We start from the raw sequence: 20,376 nt of genomic DNA, 5'->3' as shown, positions 1-20,376 counted from the left end.
CATCCATCCATCTTCTCCTCCACATGAAGGTAGCGGGGTAAATGCTTCTATTTAATTTAACCTATGATTAGCCGACATAGGGCGATAGGCAAGGTACACCCTGGACAGTTCGCCAGTCCATCACAGGGCCACATGCAGAGACATTTAGAGTGACCAATTTACCTAATCCCATTATTGCATGTTTTGGACTGTGGGAGGAACCTGGAGAACCCGGAGAAAACCCACGCACACACAGGAAGAACAAGGAAAAAGGCCCTTATTCCAACCGAGGCTCGAACCCGAGTATTCTTGCTGCAAAGGCAAGATCGCTAACAACTTGACCAGTTGCAACAACCAATCTATACTTAATCTTCAAAATCCTGTCTTATAATCTGACTTATTATAAAGATATGGTGGAATATCTGGAGTTCAGGCTGTGTGTATGTTTTTTATTTTAAATAATACTGTAACTGTATTGCTGCTATATTAGCCAACACTGTAAAAGATATATGTGATTTCAATGGGAGTATTTTTGCACACACCTGATTTAAGTCTTTATTACAAACCAGGAGGGAAAACACAAGCTGGGTGCAGGAGCAAGTACAGTGGGCAGTAGTCATCTGCATCCAGGGAGCAATGCACGCCTTGCTCAGGGTCACCGCAGCCCCTTGACCGACCCTGGGATTTGAACAAGCAACCCTCAAGTTACAAGCCTATTTCCTTTCCTGTTGGCAATGGGCTGTCCCCAAAGTTATGAGAGATACACAACACTTTACTTCATGATGAGTGTCTCAGTGAACAAGCATAGACTTCATTTCTATTCTTAACAGTTTCTGTTAACAAGCCAGAAAACGTACAGAATACAGTCACCTCAGTGCATTACACAATACTTTCTTTATTGAAACCTGTTGGTGCTGAAGTGTAATTTTCTAAAGTATTATCTGGTTGTAGTCACAACAGTTATATTAAAGAAGACAATAGAATATTGCCACAATTTGAGTTACAGTTCATGATTATGACATTGACGATGTGTAAAAATCTCAAAGGAAGAATGAAGAGATGATAATTTAATTATTAAATCGTCTCTGAAGCTCAAGTTGGAAACAAAGCATTGATATGAATTATGGTGTTTCTAAAACTCAGCTGACATGCTGGAATGCCAGTAAACATCTGTTCACATCAACATCAAAAACGGTTAAAATAATGTGCATTTGGCTTTGTCCCATAGGAACACAAGAGGCTGTCAGGGAGCAGTGAAGAGACTTGGTGTATTATCAGCTGGTTTTTTTTCCTCCGCTGAGTCTCTTCCACTTATTTCCCAGTGTGTGATAAATTGTGGAAGTACTCAGCCTCACACAGTTCTGGGTGGCAGTTGCTGTTTGTAGATTCCAGCCAGGGCTTTGGCAGCAGTCTGGATCATCTGGCGCTGGCTCATGCCCGTCATCGCCTGATGCCAGTCTGTTTTATTAATGTTAGGCAGGCTGCGTTCCAAGACCTCACCCACTGGAATGATCAAACCTGACCAGCGCAGGCTATAGTCAGGTGGAGTCAGGGACTGCGCCTGCACAGGTACAGTTTAAACAAAAAGTCAGATGAGTTAGTGAAAGTTTCTGATATTTATCGCCATGAAGGATGAACAGCTCTAATCCAGAAGCTCTCAAACTTTTCTGCAGGGTTCCCCCCTAAGATAACTATGTGAGAATAGTATATAGAACAAGCATTAACATGTATATTTGGATAAAGACACATTTTGTCTCTGTACACCACCACAATAATTTCCAATGAAACAATTAAGATGGGATAAAATGCATCTTGCATGTCTCCAAATCGAGGCAGAAAAAAGAGCTCAAGATCAGCGAGATGAGCTTGAAATTAAAAAGCCTACTGAAGCTAATAAGGCTTTAAAGGGTCCATATTGTGCAAAATCAACTTTTTAATCATTTTAGTACTGATATTTGGGACTCAGGCGGCCATACCAGTCCCCAAAATGTGAAAAAAACAAGACTCAGTCATGTTTTAGTGGTTCCACTTAGTATAAGTATAGGCGATAAAACACGCAATGTTTAAACCTCCCTCGGAATGACGACATAGCAAGCATTCACCGTAGCTCCTACTTGTCCCTGTGAAATACGAGAGTGCAGGCGAGGGAGGAAGAGTGGCTGCACAGCGGAGCACAGTGTTTTACACAAACTTCTAGCCTCACAGTGTGGTCTATATTAGTGCAATATAAAATACACGGCAAGGCCAAAGAGGTTGGAACAGCACTTCCTCGTGATGATACTGTGAAGGCTGCTGTCTTACAAGCCTACAACTTAGTTCCAGCAGCTTAAAGCAAAACTTTAGAAACTTGAAAATAAATGTCTCACAAACCTATGTAGAGTTTGTCAGGGAGAAGGGAACTCTCTTTGATAAGTGGTGTATGGCATGTGTTGTTAATGACATTGACTCCCTGCATGAACTAGTTTTGTGGGAGGAATGTGCGTTGTGGTCTATTTAAATGACTTTGCTGTAGGGCTGTAACGATACACAAACTCCCAAACACAAATGATTCGATTTGTATCACGATTTTTGACCCACGATTCGACACATTCCTTGTTTTTTTTTTAAATTTAAAAAAACATTTTATTTAAACAACATTTACTTATATAACAACTTAATGTAACATTTAATAACAAATATTTTGGAACACTGTGAACAAATTTGAACATAAATAAATAAATATAATATAAATATTTCTCTCTTTTCTGTAACAAAATAATACTGTTGAAAAATACAAAGTAAATGATCAATCAGACTGGGATTTGTCCCCAAAGCATGCTGGGAAGTGTAGTTCTTCATTAGAAGCAGTTTTGTTCCAGTGGAAATAACTTGTTTTGATGAACAGCAAAGGTAAGACAACATTTCTGATTGTATTTCTTGAAAGTCAGTTGTTGTTTTGCTCTTATTTTGGGACTGGATCCGTGAATCTTGTTCGTAGAGTGATAAAAAAATGGTAGCTGATGCTCCGGTGCCGCTTTTAAACGTGCGCTGTAACGGGTTTTTCCGCTCCTGCAGGTTTGATCCATCGGTGTTTTAACTGTGTTTGGTGAACATAAGAATGGTTTATACGAGCGTTTAGCTGAGTTTCTGACCTTTCTGTAGGTATGCAGCATGTCTGTGTTTGTTAAAGTTAAAGTTGTCGCTGCGTCTGACGCTGCCCCCGGTAGCGGGGACATCAGTAAAGAAGAGATTAACGCGAATAAAAAACAACGTATTAATGATGACTGTAATTAATTAATCACAATTAACACGATAATTTGACACCCCAAATAAAAATAAGTTTGGTAGCACTAACAGCTCATATCATGTGGCTGACTGGAAAAATAACTGTTGATGCTGTTGATGCTATATTAGAATATGGAAGAAACATAAAATGACTGTCAATCTCCGTCGGTGTGGGGCTCCACGCAATATTTCACATTGTTGGGTATCAATGATCATGAGAAAGGTGAGGGATCAGCCCGGAACTACACGGGAGGCGCTTCTAAATGATCTCAAGGCAGCTGGGACCACCGTCACAAAGAAAACCATTGGTAATACACAGCGCCTGAAAGGTCCCCCAGCTCAAGAAGGCACATGTACAGGCCCGTTTGAAGTTTGCCATTGAACACCTGAATGATTGGGAGAAGGTGATCAATTCAAATCGCAGTGTTTGGAGGAAGAGGAATTCAGACTATGATCCCAGGGACACCATCCCCACCATCAAGCAGGGAGGTGGAAGCATTATGCTTTGGGGGTGTCTCTCTGCTAAGGGGACAGGGCAACTTCACCACATCGAGGGAAAGATGGATGGGGCCTTGTACCTTTCTCTCAGCCAGGAAACATAAATGGAAGGGTCTTCCAGCAGAACAATGACCCAAAACATACAACCAAGGCAAGGCGAGTGGTTCAAGATCATGGAGCGGCCTAGCCAGTCTCCGGACCTAAATCCTATAGAAAATCTGAGCAGGAGCTGAAGCTTTGAGTTGCCAAGCGACAGCCTCGAAACCTTAGGGATTTGGAGAGGATCTGCAAAGAGGACTGGTCCAAAATTCCTGAGATGTGTACAAACCTGGTGATGCACTACAAGAAACGTCTGACCTCTGTACTTGATAAACAAGGGTTTCTCCACCAGGTACTAAGTAATGTTTTGATAGGGGGTCAAATACTTATTTCACTCAATGAATTGCAAAATTATTAAAATCATTTGTTTTACAAAAGATTTAAATTATGCTTACAAAATCAGTGAGGGATCAAATACTTATTTTCTCCACTGTATGTTAAGTCACTGAAAAAGTCCCTTTATTATAATTCCTTCCTACTCCAGTTTGGGAACCACTATTGGAGGTCTCTATTAAGACCCATCAGAGGAGAAAATCAAATGATACAAAACATAGACAACAATTTCTTAACTTGCAGGTAAACTGGCTCCACTCAAACTTTATCACGAACCACAAACCATCAGAAGGTTAGGGTCCAGTTTTATTATAATTAGTCAACACCGTTATTTTGTTTTGTATAAAATGCACAATTCAAAAATGATCTGAGTCATCTAATCATGACATCAAAAATTTGGTTCCTCAAACTTTATTCTTCAAATAACGTGTATATGGTAAATGAGAGCGTGTCGTTTGTTCCTTTGTACCTGTTGGACGTGATCTAGAGCCAGAGGAGTTGCCTGAGTGAAGACCTCAATGTGGATGTTGTAACTGGGATCCTCCAGGATCAAGCAGCCGATGTCAAACCACCTGGTCAGAACAAAAGGCATACATTAAAACCTGCATAAATCTGTTATGGTCACAGGCTCTGCCCCACATACCCATGTGCTGTTTTGTTGGTTTTTATTTTGTCTGATCATAGAGCAGATAGAAGTTTGATTTCAACTTAGATTTATTAGATTGTCGGAAAAATGGATAACCTGTTTTTTTTGTTCTGGACAATCTTGAATAAACCAGTTCCACTATTTCCAAGAAACTGTAAATCAGCAATGCAGAGATGTTCTACAGTCTGCAGGAGTGAGTTAACGAGTATGTATTGACATATTTATTGTATCCCTCAGGGCACACGCTAAAACGACTCCTACAAGACAAACTCAAACTATAGTGGAAGTGTTAATTGCTAACATTACTTTACAAAGTGTAAGTCCTAACTGGAAGTTAACCTCTTCTTCCCTGACCCTCTTTTTGGAGTCCCTGACATGCCCAAACTAAATAGAGTAAATCTCTGCAGTTACAAGCTCTATGTGGATTATCTTGGTATCAAAACAAAAGATAACACTTGTGAGATTCCACCGGTGGTGTAAGTTTCACTGTAGATGCAACTGTGTCAGAGTAAATGTACATGGAACACAGCATAACTGAAGGAATTTTTTCTCTCGCCTAAAAAAATACTGCCGGGGGCAACCGTGAAGAAGAGACTAAGGAACTGGCTTACATTTTGCACAGTTAGGTTGTATTCTAATACATAAGTTACTTCTGTCTCTCAAGCCTTTAAGACAACATTTGTGTGCATGTGTGGTTGTCTTACTTGTCAGGAAATAGCTCAGCAATGAAGCTTTCCAACGATACCACTGGCTGTTTTTCATGGAGAACACCAGCACGACGTAGACTGTCGACACGCTCCTGAGCCCCCTGCTTGCATCAAAAACACACGCATACACAAAACCATTTTTGGGGACTTTAGTTGAGAAATTTTGGATTGAGTGAACCAATTCAACGTCAGACCCAGAGGTACAAGTCCAATATGCAACAAATACAGCCAGAAGCCCAGATAAATAGAAAAGGTTGCATCAGGAAGAGCACCTGGTGGAAAACCTTTGTCAAATCAAATGCGCGGATCACCGAAAACAATACTGCCATACAGGACTGGTCAAGGCCTATGTTGGGTGCTGATGGAAATTGTGCTATTGTTACCTGAAGACAGGAGGTTGAGGAGAGGGGGAAAGTGTTCGATCAAGAAAGAAGGATGACAAGGGAATTTAAATGTAGGGACTATTACTGCCAAAGGGATAGAGCTTGCTGATATGATGGAGAGAAGGAAGTATACATTGTGGGCCTGATTTACTAAAGCTTTGCACATGCAAAAACGTCTGCAAACTGGATTGCACAGGCAAATTTGCATTGATGCTGATCTACTAACAGGGCGCAACGAGTGCGTCCCTCAGACGGGCAAAATAGCACTCACAACCCATTTAGCGTTCTTGTCTTAATGCATATGCAATGTGGGGGGGGGCGTTTACACGCAATTTTGCGTGTGCTGGGAGGAGAAAATGTAAATATGTTATTTTAGCACGTGCAAAGTGATTTATCAAACCTGAAACTGATTGCAACGCTTATTTTTGCGTCTATAATTAGCACGTTTGAAATGCAGGTCTTAACTGGCACAGCACACATGGCTGCGGTTATGCTCATATCCTCTGAGAAATCCATAAACAAAAATACTTTATGTAAATCAGGAAAGTACACTTTTCCAGAGCATGTTCAACTACATGTTCACAGATGACCCACATTCATTTCTTATTTGGTATATCTGAATAAATTAAATATAGATATCCAGAGGAGAAATGTGTGTTTGTACTGGTATGGGCTTGGTCTGCAGTTTGTGCTTCAAGGAGGGGCCCCAGTTAAGACCGGAGGAACGGGGAACCCTGCTTAACGGGTCCAGCTCTAACCTGGTCTACTCTCGGTGCACGGCGAAGCGCAGGCACAGTGCACAAACGTCACCAAAACCTCACAGGCAGGTTTCCACAGATCCAGGCACATTTAAATGCAATAAATAATCACAACAATCACTATTTAATGTAACTATCTGAATCAGCTATAGATATATCATCTACAGTATGTGTAATCTTGAGAGAAACAGCAGAGCGCCCCCTGGCAGCTGTCAGTGAGCTGCAGGTGAGTCAGGAGGAGAGCGCAGCACCTTCTTCCATAGTCCATAGTTTTCTTTGTTTGATACGTCAGGTAATGATGGAGCTGTCCAAAATACCAACGCAGGATTAAAATAATAATAATATAAAAAGGTCATATGGACCCGGGGAACAAGGATGTCATATCCCTTGATCCGTTATCTGCTCAGCGCAGAACATCACCTGTACTTTCTGTTCAGTGGCTTCAAATTTCATTCTGTGCTTCCGCTGAGTCTGCTCTTCTCCATGTTGACAACCCTTTGACTAGCGCAAAATCCTCATTTAAATAGGGCGGTCTTAACCACTTCTGCGCCTGTAGTCAATTGCGGTCGCAATCTTAGTAGTTCACCCGCAAAACGTAATCCAGTAGCAGGCGCAGTCTTTACGCTCGCGCACGCAATTTAGCGCTCGCTATTTGGAATCTTAGTAAATCAGGCCCTGTGTGTGCAAGAGACCAGGTGGAAGGAAAGCAAGACCAGAGACAAGACTTTAAGACATGAGCTAAGTATTGCATTTTGGACATTAAAGAAGTGACAAAAGACTAAAAGTGTCTTCGAAGTAGCCATGAACAAAAAAAAGGAATATTATCTGTGAATCATTATCCTGTTATAATGTGACCTGACCTTAATCCCAGCGGCATAGCCCACGGGCTGTGGGGCGATGTTGGACTGACCAGGCTCTCCAGTGACCATAGCCATCCCAAAAACCTCCTGGAAGGCATCTCTGACTGCCTCCAGGTGCATTTCCCTGTCTGAAGTCACCACTATGTCAATGTCCCCACCAGACTCTGTGGAGCAGTAATGCCAGTCAGGTACATTTTTCCATGGTATTTGACCAGTTAGTCAGATAGTTTCATTATGGGGAAATGTAGAAACGATGAATGCAGGATGACCTACTGATGTACGGAGCCATGCCAGGATCCAGAGTGGTGATCATGGACTCCACAGAGTGCTTGGTTTTGTCCAGGACGGTTTTCACTACAGGATTTCCAGCTACTCCCTGAATACACACAGATAATACATATGAAGTAGCTGCTGGAACACTGAGGAGACAATGATGGGATACATTTACATTACAGACACGCACGCACGCACGCTAAAAGTGTTCTAATATATGTAGAAACAACACATGCAAAATATTTTTTCCAATACATGATGATTTAGGGGTGCCACCACACAGCTGTTTGTTGAATTCTGAGAAATACCCAAGTTGCCCAAAGGACAAATAAACAACTTTTACTTTGATAACCCTATAAAACATGTTACTGTATAAAAGTTCACTGTACTCAACAACAATTTCCAGGTCAACCTTTTGGCAATTAGACTAAAAATTGCATCTTTTCTAAATTTCACAAAAGTTCATGAATTAGGTGGCACCCCTAAATCTCAATGGAATTCCTCAAAACTTTTCAAAAGTAATTTTTATGTTCATTGGAAAAAAAAAGCGCAAACGACGATTAGAATGTGAAAAGGACTGTCAACAAACAAACCACGGAGTGCAAGTATGTTATAATACATGAATACTCATTAGTATGTAATATAGAAACACAGTTATAAATGTTTTACTCGTCCCATCAGCTGAGGAACAGTGTCCAAATAGCTGCTGTACTCAAACAGCCAATCAGCATCCACCTCCAACAAACCAGCTCTTTGATCGACTTACAATATATATATGTACATATAAAAAACAAAAAGTCAAACCTGTGTATAACAAGAGTTTAACAACTACCGGTATCTATTTTAGTTTTTATTAAAGTAAACATGAAACATTGCGATAATTTGTGACATGGTTTAGTCCTTGCCAGTGTTTTCTGTTTTTTTTGTCAGAGATTTGTTTGACCGGTGTGGGATTACCTTGAAGAAGCCCCAGATGCCTCCACCAGTGCCTATGTCTGCAGAAACCCTGGGATCTCCATGATCCTCTGGGAAAGTTATGGGAGATCCAGTATTTAATCCTCCTGTCGTGGCTGGCTGCTGGACCATGGTGGTGGACATGACACCTGAAAAACAACAACACAGGCTGATTAAGATTCTCTGGATTACACTTTTGAACCAACTTGGCAATGGACATCCATGCATTTGAAGCAGTGAAATATCTCAGTTGAAGCATGAAAACAGTCTTTCTCTAGACTAAATAAAGCCTTTAGACCTATCAACATCCATCCTGAGTGATCCGATCATGTTCAGAACACTTCAAGTACAGTTGTGAATGCTTTAAATGCCTCCTCAGATGCAATCACACAACACCACCGTTTGATGAAGCATGTGTCCACTTTCCTAAGCTGTTTGAATGTGATCATCCTCAGGATGATTAGAGACCACCTCCTCAGCTTCACAGTATTTTTACTAATTCATAGTATGGAAATTAATTTGTAGCTCCTGCCACAATAGTAACTCTGATCACCATGTGGTTTCTTTTTTTCTAGGAGCAACGTAGAGTTAAATGTCATGCCCAAGGACACATCAGATGTAGACCAGTGGAGCCGGGTATCGAACACACAACCTTCTAGTTGAAAGATGACTCGCTCTACGAGTGTTGCCCAATAAATTGGTATTTGTCTGCTGTTTGAGAGCGCCACAGACGGTCCCTTTCAGATGAAAACATTTGTAGTTATGAATAAGAACCATCATATCTGATCTGTAATAAATCAGATCAGAATCTGATTTCAACACTGGAGCTGGAAATCTAAATGTAAAGGTACTTTTCCATTATATAGTTGTAGCAGGGCTTGGCATGGCATGGCTCGACTCAACTGAAGAGATTTGCTTTTCCATTATGGTGTATTTCCACCGGCTCAACTCGGCTTGCCTTGGCACGGCATGGCACGGTTTGGTTGCATTTCAACTAGGGATGGGACTTTTTTGTCGACAAATCCATCGACAATCGACACGTGCGCACCTCGACAAAATTTTCCAGTGAAATTTCGTTTATTTAGATACAAAAATGTAAAAGTCAAGTGAATAACTATTTTCAATTAAAAAACAGTAAGAAAATAAAGTAATATCAACTTGTGTCAGTGCCTTGATTTAGTCCTGATGGACTGTGAAGAACAAAAACAACATGTAATGACTGTAACAGTCGGCTTCACATGTGATGGTGATCGAGCTTACAGCGCTGTGGCATCTGCAGGCAAATCCACTGTCACCCCTGGTGCGCGGTTGTTAACACTCAAACATAATTATGTCTTAACCATAAATCCCGGTCAATTTGTTCAGTGTGTTCGAAGTTATCAGCGATGACGTCATCGAAGACGAAACTCCTCAAAATCACTGCCTTCAGAAATCTATCCGCTGTCAAAGTCCTCCATGTTTGTGAGAAGTAATTTCAAAACAATTTCGCGAGGGAACCCTCAGACCCCCCCGAAATTTGACATATCCACTTTACCGGTGTCTACGGTAGAATAAAATGTGCAGCCGCTCTCCCGGCGTCAATGGTAGAAGTGTGACAATGCTTTCCCGGCGTTAATGGGTTAAAAGGAACCAGATTAAACACCCACCTACAAAGCAAACAGTGTTTAGCAGAAGAGACAGGTGTGACTTTACCTGGCACACTGGAAGGACTGGAGAAGGTTTGAATCAGTGGTGTCTGCGGTGTTCGACCAGCGTGACCCCGTGTGATATCAAACCCTGCACTCATGGAGAAGCTGGATATGGGGGGGCCAACAGGAGGAGCCAACACGCCAGGAACTGGGGGGTTTGGAGATCTGATGGTGGAAGTCAGGGGAGAGAAATAGGGGGAGGTGGAGGGAGGAAAGTGAGAGTGACTTGGAAATGGAGAGGTGAGTGAGGAGGGAGGTTGAAACTGGGAGGAAAGGGAGGCATTCAGAGGGCTACTGAAGGCAGGGAGGGAGGGAACAGTTGGGACTGTGGTGGAGACTGAGGGGGAACCGATAGAGCTGCTGCCTGGCAGGGACAGAGGAGTCGACAGACCTGAAATTTAAAGAAATTCTTGTTATGCCTCAGAAGTTCTCAGTGTGTCTTTGGTCATCAGCTCACTGTATATTTCAGATATCGATACTCAAGAAAAATATAAACGCACAAACTTGAAATGCTGAACAAAAATAGAATGTCATGACATTTGCTCAAATTCTTGATGCATTTGTTTATGGATTGATTTGTTTTGCTCGAACCCAGTAGTCCAGTGTCACTTGGCCACTCCTATTGACTACAATATAAGATTGAGTATTTCAACTCACGATAGTCATGGAGCATGGCATTGGCATAACAATAACACGGTTTTTTTTGTGCGTTTAAATGTGTGTATGTGTAATCTCAGTCACTACACTACGGTGGCCGTGAGTTGCAAAACACGAAAACATTAACTCACAACGCAAACACAAATGCACGAAACACAAACACATTAACTCACAACGCAAACACAAAAGCAGAAAACACAAACACATTAACGCACAACGCAAACACAAAAGCAGAAAACACGAAAACATTAACTCACATCGCAAACACAAAAGCAGAAAACACAAAAACATTTACTCACAACGCAAACACAAAAGCAGAAAACACAAAAACATTTACTCACAACGCAAACACAAAAGCAGAAAACACAAACACATTAACTCACAACGCAAACACAAAAGCAGAAAACACAAAACCATTAACTCACTTTAGCTCACTTGGTAGAGCTGCCGTTCCATGTAGAAGTGCACACTACAGATAGCCCCAGTTCGAATCCCGCCCCAAGCAGAAAACACAAACACCAAAGCGTTTAACGCAACAACATTATCTCACAACGCAAACCAAATCAAAAAACGCAAACAAAAAAGCGTCAACACAACGGAAATTCATGTTAAAACGGAAACGCAATTCAAAAAACAACAACGCGCGCTGTTTCCTACGGAGCCCTGCTAGGGTCAGGTGTGGAAAAAATAAAAATTGTTTGTAAACTGTTCCCTCAGTTTCCCTTAGGCTATGACTATTTTGCCCCTTTTAAAATTATGATTAGAGATAGTCCAGTGGGTAACAAGATGGACTTATACCGGGCAAAGTCATAGGATCTAATCCTGACACTGTATTATTTACCTTTTTATTGTATAAAGCATTATGAGTATTACGCATTCTTAAAACATAAAGCATGTTGTATAAAGCATTATTCAAATATTGGGTGTGTGGTGGTAGCCAGCCAAACATTTGCCCCGCATGCCACGATGTCTCACTCCAAGGTGCGCCGTTATTGTGAATGGCCGTGCGGAATGGCACTGCGCTCTGACGCGGCACTTCTCCGGGACTGGAGAAGCTGCTGCAGCTACAAGGATTTCGTGAACTGAAAGAGAAGCTCTTCATATATCGTTTAGATACAAGACGAGTCACCCACATTCATAGACCAATGCAGGCTGAATATTTAGTCTAGTATTGAACGCAAAACCTCCGATTCTTAAAATAAAACGTGGGTATTAAATGTGCAAAAGATTTGAGTGTTAAGATTTGTTTTGTATTTTTAAAATAACTAAATAATGAGGTGTGTCTCATACAGCAAGTGTAGCTCTACTGTCCTACAGGTTTCCACACGCTGCAGCAAGCTCGCGAACGTACAATACATACATGAATACAGTGTAACTGTTAATATTGCCTGTCTGTCTGTCTGTCAATCCGCTGTGTGAGTAACGTGTCATCAAATGCGTTCAATACTATAAACTAAATATTCAGCCTGCATTGGTCTATGAATGTGGGTGATTCGTCTTGTATCTAAACAATATATGAAGAGCTTCTCTTTCAGTTCACGAAATCCTAGCAGCCGCAGCAGCTTCTCCACACCTGACCCTAGCAGGGCTCCGTAGGAAACAACGCGCGTTGTTGTTTTTTGAATTGCGTTTCAGATTTGACATGCATTTCCGTTGTGCTTTTTTGTTTGCGTTTTTTGATTTGGTTTGCGTTGTGAGATAATGTTGTTGTGTTAAACGCTTTGGTGTTTGCATTTTCTGCTTGGGGCGGGATTCGAACTGGGGCTATCTGTAGTGTGCACTTCTACTTGGGACGGCAGCTCTACCAAGTGAGCTACAGTGAGTTAATTTCATGTTTTCTGCTTTTGTGTTTGGGTTGTGAGTTAATGTTTTCGTGTTTTCTGCTTTTGTGTTTGCGTTGTGAGTTAATGTTTTCGTGTTTTCTGCTTTTGTGTTTGCGTTGTCAGTTAATGTTTTTTCGTGTTTTCTGCTTTTGTGTTTGTGTTGTGTGATTTGTGTTTCCGTATTGAGTTAATGTTTTTGTGTTTTTGATTTGCGTTTTTTGATTTGCGTTTGTGTTTTTTGATTTGCGTTTGTGTTTTTGATGCGTGTTGTGTTTTGTGATTTGCATTTGTGTTTTGCACCTCAGGGCTACCGTACTACACTTTCACACGTGTAAACATAAAATCAAAAAACTTTTAAAATTACATTAAGAAGTAAAATACTGCAAAATAAATAAATAACACTATTCTATTTAAAGCAAAAAAAAATGCTGCCAGGGGTGACAATATTAGATCATTAAAAATTTGTTGACGATCTGCCAAAGCAGAAAGATTGTGGTATTGTTAATAGGGCACATTCTATCCATTATGCTTTTATCAGGTTATTCTGGCGGAGCTTGTCTCTCAATATCAAACCTGTAAACTAAGTGTAATGATGAATTGAAGATTGCCATTGTAGATGGCATACACTTTCATTCATTTTACATGATTACACATTTGAGTCTGCAATTTAAGTTTCAGTTTTTAAGATTAGTAAATTGCACACCTGAAATTAATATAATAATTACAGCATCAAAATGTCTTCTTTGTTTTACAGGGAAGCTTTATTCTTACAACAAAATGTTTTGTGGAATTCTAACATGGATTAACAATGTCAAGTTTGTTTGATGTTTGTAAAATGAGCTATAACAGATAGATTTGAAGTCCACTGGATCAGCACAGAACTGAAGCTTATATTGCATCTCACGTCATGTCTTGACTCTTACCTGTGGTCATTGGTGGGGAGCTGACTGCAGTCAGAGGAGGTGCAGGACTAGCAGGAGGTGTCGTCTCAATCACACTCTCTTCCATCATCTTCTAAGCCTTATAACCACACGTCAGCCCTGATTATAGCTGCAAGATGTGATCACTTATTTAGAATGTTCTTATTCCCCCAGAGGTGCATTAATCCAGTACAGAAGATCACATTTCAACATAATACAGTTTCTTTAATGTCAATATAAATATAGGTATTCCCACATTTAGCTGACAGATTGGTTCCCAAACTGGGAGAGTTATATCATGGGGGTGTGACAGGCTCTTAGCTAGGAATTTTTTAGAGGTTGTCCCCCCCTTGCCTTCCGGTACCACCTCCCGCAAAAAATAAATAATTGCGGGGCATGTGGAGCTTTTGAAAGGACTCATAAAGTAATGGCAAGTAACTCAAAATGGAAAAAACAAACAAAGAGAAACTTAATTATTATGCCAATTTTGTAACTTTTTTTTTTAAATCTAATTTTGTTCTTATGGCTGGGACTGTGTGTACTTGCCTCACTAAAGTCAAGGCATTGCAATTATAGAGGGTGCCCCTCATCTGCTGACTGTTCTTCTCCCTCTCCTGCATTGTGCGCTGCTGTAAAGGCCACATTATACTTCTCCGACTGCATAATACGTTATCCGACTGCGTCACCACGGAGACCCCTCAAGCCTTCATACTTTTGCGCCGTGGTGACGGATACGCACTGCAATTTCCCGCCCAATCAGTAGGGGTCGCTGCGCAAGGTTGTTGTGCTTCTGGCTACAGTGAGCAATGGCGTCAAAGAGAGAAAGACTGTTGTTGTTGTTGAAACCGTAGCCGTTACTCACTTTTCTGTGTCACGGAACGCAGTTTTAAGATAATTTGAGGCGAGAAATTGGCCATTTAGAGTCTAAACATGTGCTGTGTGTATTAAGATATGACGTATTTATAGTTTGGCAGCGACGTTGTCGGCGGTGATCAGCTCCGCCTCTGTGGACGCTCGGTGCGCACTGTGAGCCGGCACAGAGCAGCTTCGCTCGGCCTGTCCTGAGGACCAATCGCAGCTCTTGCTGTCTCCGTTGTCCCTTGACGGAGTGACGGACACTTAAAAAATATATATCTGTGTAACCTACGCAGAGCACTTTACGCAAGAGTATAAATTGGGCTTGAGCCGGCGCATCCAACGCAGATTGGATAATTTCTCTATGCGCAGTTTTATCCATGATCTTTATGACAAGGATCGAGTGCAGTCGCGATGAAATACAGGAGATCCGAGTAGATCATAGTTAAACATGTCGACAGATTCTCAAGAGCGCACCTTTCATTGTTTTCACTCCGTGGTCTCAATCTTTGTGTGGAAGCGCTGTAATTAAGGGAATAACAGATGCATCAGGTGAGCGGATCTCTTTAGTTAACTGCTCAAAGAGAGATAGAAGAGAGTTCTGTCGCGGGGAGTTCATAATCTGAGCTGCGCTGCAGCCAACTTACGCTTTTGCGCAAAGAGACTTTCCAGCATTTAATAGGTGCTGTTCCAGTGTATTCGCATCTTGTTGAAATCGTTTTATTGGTGTTCCAAACGGATCTTTTGCGGCCAGCACACGCCTGTCTATACCCGCGCGTCATCACAACATCATTTCGGTGGTTACCGGGGGAAACGGGAGGAAAAAATAGGGCGTCTTTTGGGCGTCCTGCCTAAAAGTAGGGCGTCTAATTTCTTATTATTTTCAGTACAGGGCTTCCCCGGGACGCCTGGACGCCCTGCTGGCTAAAAGCCTGGGGTGTGATGAGGCCAGTAATGCACTGCATGGATCATAAGGATGGATCAGTTATGTGATAGGAGTAGCGGTAAGGTTTGATCTTTTTCTTTGCTTTTTTTGTGGGGCATTTATAAATATTTTTAATCTGAGAAAAGGGGACCTTGCAGAAAAACAACACATGAGGCCCCCTAGTCGATATCTTGTGGACCTAAACGTATTTTAAAACTATAATGAAAACTGTCCCAAACTGACCAACAGTGAACAATGGTTTTATAATAGCATTTATCACAATATTAAATTCAAAATGTAATTATATAGAAGTGCGGCTAGTGTTTTCATTCAGCTCTACAAGGCTACATGTTATTTTGATTTAATGTTGTCTGTTTTGTTATTTTCATATTCATTTTGCATCATAAATGGGATTTTTGTGAACTATAAATAAAAAACACTTTTACTTTGAAATGGTGTGCAATATCATCCTAAATATTTTTAAATGCAACATCATGACGGATTATCAAGATATCATTTTCTAATCGCTAAAGTCACTTTAGTTTCACTTGACGGCCCCCTCCTGACCAGACTAGAAGTTCACTATCCCATAGGTCACTTTGAGTTTGAGGCCCCTGACATACATACAGTGAGCTACACAGATTATGGGCAAAATTTTGCTACCTGATTTTTTTTAAATCAGCAAACTTTTATTGTACCGTTTTTATACTAGATTGACAAAGCTTTATTGACAACAGTGCGGAGTCCATGAATGTCAGGGCATGGCTTAAGGACTGAATATAACCATCTTGTTTATGAGTTAATTAATTAAAATGTAATATATGATGACAACAAAGACGACTTGCGACGATTTGCTTTGGATTAGAAGCTGCTACTGCACAGCAACAGTTAGGAGGATCTAATTAGAGCTGCAACTAACGATTATTTTCGTAATCGATTAATCTGTCGATTATTTTCTCGATTAATCAATGAATCGTTTGGTCCATAAAATGTCAGAAAACGTTAAAAAACCATTGATCAGTGTTTGTCAAACTTGGAAATGACGATGTTCTTGAATGTCTTGTTTTGTCCACAAACCAAAATGATTCAGTTTTAATGATTTCTTTGTTATGTGGAGCGAAGAAACAAAGAAAATATTCACATTTAGGAAGCTAAAACAATCAGAAATCTTGTTTTAATCATGAAAAAAGCTTCGAACCGATTATCGATTATCAAAATAGTTGGCGATTAATGTAGTAATCGATAATTAATCAATTCATCGATTAATCGTTTCAGCTCTAGATCTAATGGCTCCTATAACTTAATCTAAGTCAAGATTCAAAGGGGAAACAATTTGCATGTCCCTAGTGTTGCTCACTGTCAAGAGGCAGCAGTAGCAAATCATCAGTAATGACACGGGTACTTTTCCTCACAGTTGTGCCGTGTCATGACGAGCATCTCTGTTTAAAAAAACATAGTTTGTAGAAGGGCTCAACCATTTGAGGATAACATCTTATTGGGAGTTTGACTGACAGATATTGTACTTGTGTAATCACTGTGTAATAAAAGAATTGATTGTCACATAACACCATTATTAATACTCTAATGAGAGTAGAGATAGTAATGATATTCTTTCAACAAAAAAATGGTATAGAACAGGGGTCTGCAACCTGCGGCTCTAGAGCCTCATGTGGCTCTTCAGCCCCTCTGTAGTGGCTCCTTCTTGCTTTAAAGAAAAATACTTTTCATGTTATTCTCACTTTTGTCAAGTTAAAGGCGTAACTATAAGTGTTTTTGATATTTTGTCTGTCACATCCAATTGTAAAAACCTCCCCTGAAAGCCATTAAAGTAATGCGTACATGAAGATGTTCACATTTGGAGTCCTGTCCATCCTTAGATCCATGTACTTAGGCCAGGCAGATTTTCTCAGACATAAACCACATAAAATTGTGCATAAAATTTCATCTCAAAGTCGTTTTTCTACACTTTAGACTAAGGTTTGGTATCAACATGCGACAAACTGTAGTTCTTTAAATATCGTATATATGTGTAAAAACAACAACTTCACATGTGATTTTACCTTCATTTTAAGGATCAAAATCAAAAGGTTTTGTGGCTCCAGAATAATTTTATTTGGGGGGAGAGGGGACAAAAATGGCTCTTTTCATTCTAAAGGTTGCAGACCCCTGGTATAGAACATTTCAATTGCAGCCACTGTAATTTGCTAATTGAAGGCTGCAGAAAACAACAACCCAATTATTTTTAACAATGACTGATATTATTAAGCAATAACAAAGTGTGCTCAGATCATCCTCTGGGTCACTTGCTGGTCAGATATTGGCATTTATACTGTAAATACAGATTACAGCCTAGGTCCAATGAACACATGAAGGCATGCATCTTGTAGGGGAAAATAGTCAATTCTAGACCCAGAGCCCTCCAGAGGGTAACTAGTTCTGAGACGACTCCTGACTAAAAGCTAAAACACAGCATGAAGTGACTAGTGCGCGTCCATCAAACGAGCATAAACACATCAACAAAGAGCACATACATAGCAGGTCACCGCCTGAAACTCTTCATGATCATTCTTCTTCTTACTGGCAGCTTTGAAAACGCAGATGATGCTACAGATAATGCTAGGCTCGTGTGTAACATCGATGAGGATATGTTTAAAACAAGGCTGCACAGTTGTCTGCGCAGTTCTGTGGGGGAACTGTTAGCTTCTCGGCTGTACACGTGGACACAAACACACACACACATTCACTCAGCTCTACCTAAAGACAAAAGACAACATGTCGAAGTACATCTTTCAAATCATTAAGTACCGAATTATCGTACGTAACTCAGTAGTCGCACTTCTCACCTGCGAGCTGCACTGACGCCACTACTACATGAATGAACCACCGACTCACTGTGATGACGTCAGTTGTTGCCACGTCTGCTCGACTGCGACTCCGCCCTTCTCTGGGAGCGCCACGCCCCCACCTCAATCTGAGTAAAAAAAACACATGACATCACCCTTCACCGCACATAACTAACTGTGACGTGTTTATTAAATTACAAATTAGAGAACAATTCCGAAATACAAAAGTTGAACATATGTTCCTGTCACATGCTTAGATACAGAGGCGATTCTAGAGTGTGTAGGGGCCCTAAGCAAAAATTCCCAGGGGGCCCTTCCTTCCAACCAGTGTTCATCACCATTATGTTACAAATAATCTGACACCAACGAAACATTTATGAGTTCAAAATATTATTATTTCTTTTTCGAAATGAATGAAATAACATGGAAAAACCTTGTAATTAAAAAGTATGTGAAAATATAAATGTAAAGAATAAAATACTGTATACAGCTTTTTATAAACTATATAAACTTAGTAAAACAAACAAAACAATATCAATACATAGAACAATAAAATACTGCAAATAACTGAAAGAACATATATAAACGGAGTAATAAAGATATGCATTACACTGTAAATAATCCTCTGCATTTTCCAAATTGCAGAACAGAACTTCACAGAGGTTAATGTGAGGTGGGGCCCCTTTAGGGAGGTTTCCTACCGAGATGTCATTGCAAATCACCCATTGTTTTTTAAGGGGCACGGGGAGGCGGCTGGTCACTGCACATTTCAATAAAAACAGCCCTCAGGCTCCGAGTGTCGGGGGGCCCCCTATCGGCTCGGGGCCCCCAAGCAGTTGCCTGTCTTGCCTGTTCATAAGCTGCGTCTCACCCAGGATTCATAGAATCATAGTTACAGATAAAAACAATTCATGTAAAATCAGGTAGGCTCATGAACATAATGACAAAATACTGTATAATAGAGCACTGCTTCATATATTAACTGTTCATATATTATTATGGCATATGGTAGCTCAGTGTCAAGACTAGAAAAGCTCTATATTAATTACTTTTTACCATAAATAAGTACAACTCTATAATACAGTTATTGGTAGAATCGCTAACCAGTTGTTGGAATGTGCAAACTACTTCAAGTAAATGTCATATATATGTTGGGATGTTGTGGTAGAAAGAGAATAGAACATGAGATAAAGATAGAAAAGAGAGACCAGATCAGGTTATTATTTTAATAATATATATATATATTTTTTAATAATAGTGTTATTAAAAGTCACAGTAGCTTTGACAGCAGCACTTGCTAGAGGCCGAAGTTTGTGTCACTGTGTATTTCACACACTCTCACACAGGTGAGTGTTTGCTGTGTGCAAAATCAATCACTGATTTTCTAAACAGACTTTGGTGCGGGAGAGTGAGTGGTTATAGTGACACAAACTTTAGTTCCCAGACAGAAAAGGTTGTTGCGTTGCATTGCATTGCATTAGGGCTGGGCTAAAAATAAATACCCCAATTTATTTATAAAAATTTTTTTTTTTAAACTACTAAAAACAAAACAAAAATATTCATATGATGTACTACGTGTCAATGCATGACATTTTACACACATACACAGTGTTTCAGTGTCAGTTAATTAAAATATTTTAAATACGTCCTCCATGACCATAGCACACACTCTGTTGACTAAAATACAGCGACAGCATTATTACTTGAGAAGTACGACTGAAGTACATACTAGCCAAGTACGGGAGTACATGGCCGTTTCTCAATACCCAAGTATGTATGTACTTGCTTACTTGGAAAGTACATACTTGAGAAGTACGACTGAAGTACATACTTGCCAAGTACGGGAGTACTATCTCTTCAATTGGAACAGCGGCGTACTTCCTTGTTCTACTGTTTGAATGGCGGGTGGCG

General features: G+C 40.4%; 1 protein-coding gene across 3 annotated transcripts; it reads right to left on the bottom strand.

The window, feature by feature from the left end:
• Positions 1 to 878: 878 nt before the first annotated feature.
• On the bottom strand, positions 879 to 18,508 carry prrc1 (proline-rich coiled-coil 1). Of its 3 annotated transcripts, none has more exons than XM_083903147.1 (9): positions 18,446 to 18,508; positions 13,846 to 13,972; positions 10,447 to 10,833; positions 8,758 to 8,903; positions 7,801 to 7,903; positions 7,528 to 7,691; positions 5,524 to 5,630; positions 4,643 to 4,745; positions 879 to 1,540 (listed from the first exon to the last, which is right to left on the bottom strand). In XM_083903147.1, exons 2-9 carry the CDS (start codon positions 13,931 to 13,933, stop codon positions 1,331 to 1,333), a joined length of 1,308 nt encoding a protein of 435 aa, XP_083759273.1. In that variant the 5' UTR covers positions 13,934 to 13,972; positions 18,446 to 18,508; the 3' UTR covers positions 879 to 1,330. The 3 variants fall into 3 exon arrangements, with proteins under 3 accessions (XP_083759273.1, XP_083759272.1, XP_083759274.1); XM_083903146.1 differs by having other exon boundaries at positions 18,466 to 18,507; XM_083903148.1 differs by having other exon boundaries at positions 5,524 to 5,627; positions 18,466 to 18,507.
• Positions 18,509 to 20,376: the final 1,868 nt, after the last annotated feature.

This window comes from Microchirus variegatus, assembly GCF_963457635.1.
Source record: "Microchirus variegatus genome assembly, chromosome: 16".
NCBI lineage: Eukaryota > Metazoa > Chordata > Actinopteri > Pleuronectiformes > Soleidae > Microchirus > Microchirus variegatus.
This window is presented reverse-complemented; position numbering and strand designations above follow the sequence as displayed.

Excerpts from the sequence above, each read along its gene's own strand:
- prrc1 (XM_083903147.1), bottom strand. The coding sequence starts at position 13,933 with ATGATGGAAGAGAGTGTGATTGAGACGACACCTCCTGCTAGTCCTGCA. Across the intron at positions 8,904-10,446 it reads CAGTCCTTCCAGTGTGCCAG|GTGTCATGTCCACCACCATG; the intron begins GTAAAGTCACAC and ends GTTGTTTTTCAG. Across the intron at positions 7,692-7,800 it reads TGGCATGGCTCCGTACATCA|AGTCTGGTGGGGACATTGAC; the intron begins GTAGGTCATCCT and ends ACTGCTCCACAG.